The sequence below is a fragment of the Lemur catta genome, chromosome 14 (genome assembly GCF_020740605.2).
Source record: "Lemur catta isolate mLemCat1 chromosome 14, mLemCat1.pri, whole genome shotgun sequence".
Taxonomy (NCBI): domain Eukaryota; kingdom Metazoa; phylum Chordata; class Mammalia; order Primates; family Lemuridae; genus Lemur; species Lemur catta.
The window spans coordinates 64,842,724-64,849,583 of NC_059141.1; the positions used below are offsets into that span (position 1 = coordinate 64,842,724).

At 57.4% G+C, this 6,860-nt stretch overlaps 1 protein-coding gene across 1 annotated transcript; it reads left to right on the forward strand.

Moving 5' to 3' along the window:
* The first annotated feature begins 220 nt into the window (after positions 1 to 220).
* On the forward strand, positions 221 to 5,887 carry GDF2 (growth differentiation factor 2). Its single transcript, XM_045567961.1, has 2 exons — positions 221 to 750; positions 3,229 to 5,887. The coding sequence occupies exons 1-2, from the start codon at positions 405 to 407 to the stop codon at positions 4,164 to 4,166; spliced, it is 1,284 nt and encodes a 427-aa protein (XP_045423917.1). The 5' UTR covers positions 221 to 404; the 3' UTR covers positions 4,167 to 5,887.
* The last annotated feature ends 973 nt before the right edge of the window (positions 5,888 to 6,860 follow it).

The window sequence follows — 6,860 nt, forward strand, 5'->3', positions numbered from 1 at the left end:
GCCTCTGTCACCCACCCTGGAGATTCTTCTGACCAGTGCTGGCAAGGAAACGAGAACGGATCCTAATTAGGGGGCGATAACCCCCCGGAGAAACGCGGATTCTTTACAGTAGGCCGTGTCCTTCCCACAAGCCCTGCGTGTTTGTCAGATGTTTACAGAGCCTTCATTAACAGAGAGCTTCCTCCGATAAGAGGTCAGAGCGCCACATCGAGGGCCAGATAAGAACAAGTGGAGGACAGCCCAGTCCGGGACACGAGCAGGAGCGTGCTGGCCAGGGCTTCCTGCAGAGCGGACAGCGGGGCGATGCGGGCCCACTCCTCCCGCGCTCCTCCCCGTGCCCGCTAACACGTCGAGGCCACCCGCAGTCCCCTCTCCCCTCTCTGGGGTGAGAGCGACAGCCCAAGATGTGCCCCAGGGTGCTGTGGGTGGCTCTGCCCGTGCTGTCCCTGCTGGCCTGCTCCCTGCAGGGGAAGCCGCTGCAGAGCTGGGGGCAGGCGTCTGCCGGGGGGAAAGGCCACAGCCTGCTGGGGGGGCGCGGAGGGGAGCCGCCCGAGCGCACCTTCGACCTGAAGATGTTCCTGGAGAACATGAAGGTGGATTTCTTGCGCAGCCTCAACCTGAGCGGGGTCCCCTCCCAGGACAAAACCAGAGTGGAGCCGCCACAGTACATGATCGACCTGTACAACAGGTACACCACTGACAAGTCCACCTCCCCGGCGTCCAACGTCGTGCGCAGCTTCAGCGTGGAAGGTAGAGTCTGCTTGCACGGGGGCCCTGGGGGGGGACTCACAGGGCCGCAGCTGCACTGCCCTGTGGCGGCCATGGCCACAGGAGGCTCTTCAAGTCTCCGTGTATTACAGTGAAATAAAATTAGCGTAGTTCCTTATTTGCACCACTTCAAGTGTGCAGCCACCCTGTGTGGCTAAGGGCTTCCCACAGGGCGGTGCTGGTTATAGGACATTCCATCACCGCTGAGAGTTCTGCACGGCAGCCTGCTCTGCAGGGCGCTCCTTCCCCGGCCCACGCCACACCTATCGCAGGAGGCCGCAGGGAGACAGCACCCTGTCTTCCATCCCTTCCGCCTCCCCTCCTCTCCACTGGTCTGTCCGTCCCTCCTTCCCCCTGCCCTTCCTGACCGCTTCCTACTTAGAGAGCTCATTTAGCTCCCAACTGGTGTATTTTTAAACTTTGAAAGAGTGTCTATTTCTCTCTTATGAAAGCATTTTTAAAAATCGATAAAATATTTTGATAGTGAAGCATTGCAAGAGAACCTAAATATTTTTTAAAACAGAAATGTCCCTGATTTAGGAGAACTAGGAGAGAACAGGGCCTGTGGCCACCAAGTCATTCGACTTCACATGACGCAGGTGAAATGAGTTTCTGAACAGTGACACGGAGCTTGCAGCCTCTGAGGGCACCTGGTAAATGTCGAGGGGCTGGATTCCCACCCAGGCCCGCCCGTCTGCGTGGCACCGCCTTTCCTGTCGGGAGCACAGGGCCTCTCCCCTCCTGGGTCTGAGACCTGCAAAGGCCTAAGGGCCCCAGCTCAGTGCCACGGCCAGGCCAGACCTGCCTGGCCTGCAGAGCATGTGTCCCTCTAAAGGACTGTGGTCACGACACATGCCACAGTGCTGAATTTTCTGATAGTCCAAAAGAAGAAGAAAAGTCTTGATTTTATGTGAATTTACCTAATTTTTAAAACTCTGTCTTCATTTTCTTAAAAAATGCAATCTGCAAGTCACCAGGCCCATAGGGCACATCTGTGTGACCTCCACCTTAAGAGAAGCCTGGGCTTCTTTCGCCAGAGCCTGAATTACCAACTCCCACAGGCCTGGGAACACACACACACACCCAGAGCAGCGTGCCTGTCCCCAGAAACTGATCCCATCCTGGCGTTCCTGCGGTTGCCAGTTCTGCTCCCTTCCCAGATGGTCCGAGGGCGGTTCAGGGAGGGTGCCAGTGCTTGTTTTCTAGATGTCTGACTGTGGCCCCGCAGCCGTTTTTAAGCATGCCACGGTGAGGGCACATCAGGTCCCGAAGGCATGGTGCGTACTGCTCAGACGTGCCAGGGCGGCTCGACTCGTCCTGCAGGAGCTAGGAAGGTGCACCATGCTGGGTGAGGAGGACACGGAGCTGAGCAGTCACATGCTTTGTTGTATGCAGGGGGCGTGCCCGGATAGGGAGGAGGGTCTGGGGGTGGGGCATAGGAATATTGATTATCAGCTACAAGCCAGAGACTGTGTCCAAGCCTCCCTCCAGCTCTGGGAGGGAGGTAGGATAAACCCATTTCACAGATGAGGAAACAGAGGCACAGTGACACTCAGGACTTTCCAAAGTAACAGTCCTAGTGAGGCACAGAGTCAGGACCGGCACTTCATTCTCCCAACTCTAGGGAATAATTGTGTTTCAGTCTGTCAGACATCAAAACCTGCTGGCCGGGTTTCAGGGCAGCGCAGGGTCTCCATTCGTGTTGGCACATAGTAGGAGCTCAAAAAATGCCAGCCACGATACAGTACAAACATGCTGATGGCCAAGTGTCAGCCCAGGAGAAGTGGGAAATGGAGACACTTACATGACTAAAAAGCAAGCCCTATTTTTCCTTGACATGACAAAGCAATTGAAGCTAATATATTTTTTCCTCAAAAAAAAAAGAATCCACTTTCACTTTGCTTGGGAGTTACGATTCTAAATGATTTTAGCACTGTTCCGAAATTTTTAACCTTGTCTTAATATTGGACCTTCATGGTCCCCTCCCGGAATCTCTCCTTTGAATTCACACACTCAGGATCTCCACCCTCAGGCTGACAGTGCAAGTCGATGCTTCCTTTATGGGAGGGTGCTTCCCAGCTGCGTGCACTGTGGCATTTAAATGCCCTGAATCCCAGTCTCCATATCTATAAAAGTGGCATAATAATTAGACCCTCCTAGGATGAGTGTGAGGACTACAGCGAAATATATTATGCAAAGCTCCTAGTGTAACTCCTGGCACGTAGTAAATGCTCAATAAATAGGTGGAACTGTCAACCTCAATTGGAGGCATCTCCTGCCTCTGCTTCTCTTTAGAAGATCCTAGATGTACTGCTCAAAATACTTAAAGGCTTAGGTGGACAAAATAGAGATAAGAGAGACAAAAGTGTCATCCCAGATGCCCTTTCATCCAAACCATGAACTTTGGTGTTATGAAAATGGGCCCTCTGGCAGATGCCCATCCGTGTGTTTGCCTTCCAGATGCCGTCTCTGTAGCCACCACGGGAGACTTCCCCTTCCAGAGGCACATCCTGCTTTTCAACATCTCCGTTCCCAGACACGAGCAAATCACCAGGGCCGAGCTCCGACTCTACGTCTCCTGTCAAAATCATGTGGACTCCTCTCATGCGCTGAAAGGAAACATGGTTATTTATGACGTTCTGGATGGAGCAGATGCCTGGGACAGTGCTGCGGGGACCAAGACTCTCCTGGTGTCCCAGGACATTCGGGACCAGGGCTGGGAGACCTTGGAAGTGTCCAGCGCTGTGAAGAGATGGGTCCGGGCCGACTCCAGCAAGAGCAAAAACAAGCTGGAGGTGACAGTGGAGAGCCACAGGAAGGGCTGCGACAAGCTGGACATCAGCGTCCCCCCAGGGTCCAAAAACCTGCCCTTCTTCGTCGTCTTCTCCAATGACCGCAGCAACGGGACCAAGGAGACCAGGCTGGAGCTCAGGGAGATGATCAGCCACGAGCAGGAGAGCGTGCTGAGGAAGCTGTCCAGGGACAGCCCCACGGAGGCAGGGGGGAGCGGCGAGGATGTGGACGGCCACACGGGCGCAGGGTCGTCTTTAGCCAGACGGAAGAGGAGCACCGGCGCTGGCAGCCACTGTCAAAAGACCTCCCTGCGAGTGAACTTCGAGGACATTGGCTGGGACAGCTGGATCATCGCGCCCAAGGAGTATGATGCCTATGAGTGTAAAGGTGGCTGCTTCTTCCCTCTGGCTGACGACGTGACACCAACGAAACATGCCATCGTGCAGACCCTGGTGCATCTCAAGTTCCCCACGAAGGTGGGCAAGGCCTGCTGCGTGCCCACCAAACTGAGCCCCATCTCCATACTCTACAAAGATGACATGGGGGTGCCCACCCTCAAGTACCACTACGAGGGCATGAGCGTGGCAGAGTGTGGGTGCAGGTAGTACCTGCCGGCGGGGCAGGGGAGGCAGGCGGCAGGGGGTCTTGAGAGGTCCTTTGTCCCCTGGGCACCACCGGGACTGAGTCAATCTGCATACCAGCCTGGGGGGGGGGAAGTGCAGCCTGGAGGGTGCAGGGACAACCTGCCCGCCCTGAGCAATGCCCCTGGGCTCGATTGCTGGGAAGGCAATGGCCGGGGTGCGGGGTGTGGGGCTTTCTAGGACAGCCTGGCAGTGTTGTAGGGGTGGAACGGGAGGTGACGAAAAGGAGACAGGAGAGACGCTAATCCAGAGTCCACAGAAAACTGAGCAGAAGTGAGCCAGAGGAGCGTGGACAGCGGGTGAGGGTGCAGGTTTATGGGAGTTAACGGGTCGTGGAGGACGAGACGGGTCCGGGCTGAGCCCAGTAGCCTCAGGGAGTGGGGGGACATGAGCAGGCCACTCGCTCTGAGCCACCATTGCATGCACTTGCCTGACCCAGTGAGTTGGGTGCGATAGCCTCCAAGTTACAGAGGTGGAAACCGAAACGCAGGCAAGCCAAGCAGTGCCAGTGCGTGGCACGGTTCCAGCCCGTGTCTGCGGGAGACCAAAGCCCGGGACCTTCCCAAGTGCCCCACTATAGTTTAGCAGGTCCCCCTGCAGCCAAAAAGCAGGGAAGCACTGGGAGCCCGGGAGCACCGAGGCCAGACTGTGCTGAGCCCTGCTCAGTCCACACCAGTGTGACTGCTGTCACGTCCAGCGCGTGGTCTGGCCACTTGGTGCCTGTGCTCATTCAGTGGCCAAATGCTTTTTAATATCACCCCTGAGTCACTGAAAAACCCCCCCAAAAGCAACTGCATGGTGGAGAGCAGCAGTCCTCTGGGCCACGTCCCGCACTGTGGCCCGAGCTGCTGCGACCCACTCGCACGGCCGGCAGTTCTCACGGGGCCACTTGCTGTACGTACGCGCAATTTGCCCTGAGGGAGGGGCAGCCGCGGCGGCAGCTCTGCGGCTACTTACCCAGCTCAGCAGCACAAGGCACCGTGGGTGTCCCTGCGCGAGGACCCCCCCCAGGGGGGAGACAGGACCTGGATTTGAACCAGTTGGAATTAAATGTGCTCTTGCTTTGGTATTTGAAATGTCTCTATTTTTACTCCTTGGTGACATGTGCTCAAGTGTAAGATGTCCAGCCTTCCTGCGTGAGGCTCCCCAGCCTCTGAAGAACTCACGCGGCCACCAGCCCGCCTGCACTTGCCGCTGTCTTAAGTAATGTGCGTCCGGCCCCACCCTGGGCCTGGGCCAGGACCAGACGCAGCCCCCACTGACCCCAAGGGAGGACAGTTTCCATTTCCGCTGTGCTTGCCCCTGTGCTCTGCTTCTCCTGGCCACGCACGGCGGGCAGTGTGAGGAAAAGCCTGAACGTGGCAAAGATTCTGCCCCGTGGCCTTCTGAGCCCTGGCCAGAGTGGGGCCCAGGGGAGGCTTAGAGGGACCAGGCTGTTCCCACTGGCTGAAGCTCCCATATATTTAAAAAAAAAGTTTGTGTTAAACGTTTACATGAAACCGATGAACAACTTTAATACAAAAATACAATGAGACATTATTTTTTAATTACTGGAATTATAGAAAATATGAATTTCTGGTACCTGCTAGGCAGTGTGCTAGAACAATGCTGTTCAAAGATGGGTGACAGACATCTTGCAGTCCCGGTGGTGTATTTCCGTGCCTGCATGAAAGTTCTGCTTAGAAATAAAGCCAAAGGTCTGATCTGCAGCTTGTCCTGAATATGAGACCTGAAACTGCAAGCCCCCCAGGCCCGCCCGCTGCCCACCCTCCTTCCAGGCCCCACTGGGAGCGGCTGTGCCCCTCCCTAAGGAGGCGAGGGAGGGACACGCAGCTGCCCAGGGAGGGTGGACGCAGGTGGGTGGCCAGTTTCTGCACACTGTGGTGAGGGGACAGCTTCCTGTATGGGCTTCTTGGGGGTGTGGCTGCGTGTCACATGTTTGCAAGTCCCCGACCACCGTTGCTGTCCTGCCGTCCTCTACTCTGCCCTGCGACGGGGGCGGGGGAGGCCCCCACTCTCCATGAGCAACACAAGAGGCCTAAAGTCCTCTCCTCCCGGTCCCAAGGCTGGACCACTGTCCCATCGTCAGTCTCACTGCGCTCCCGCTCCGACCCCGCTCCAGCCAAACACCACCACAGGCCGCCCCTGTTCCACCCTCAGGGGACGCCCTCCCTGGTCCCCACCCTGGTGGGCCCTGCTCATCAAGACTCTCCAGGCGGCCAGTGTCCGCTGTGCACTTCCCACCTGAGAAGGGGGCGCGCTGGCCACAGGGTCGCTAAGCGCTGTTGCTGGGCTTCTCTCAGCATTCCACCAGATGGACGAAGGGGGGATTCCTGGCAGACACTCGCAGCCTTCTCTTGTCCAGCCTGGCTTAATCCCCACGTGAGCCCGGCCAGCGCAGGTGGGAGCAGGGCTCCCCGCCCCCCCGGCCTCGGGAGCGCTCCTTCCCCATGCGGGCGCCGGCTCCGGCACCCGGGTCGTCCACCCGCTCTGTCCGGACGGCGGTGTCTCCCCAGAGCCGTCCTTAGACTTCTGCGCTGCTGCCCCTGGCCTCTGCCTCCGGGCCCCTGACACAGGCCCGTTTGACCTGGAAGGCTCCTATACCATCCTCTTTGGTGGTCCTCCCAGCGGCCCCAGGGAGGTGGTGTTCGCCCCTGT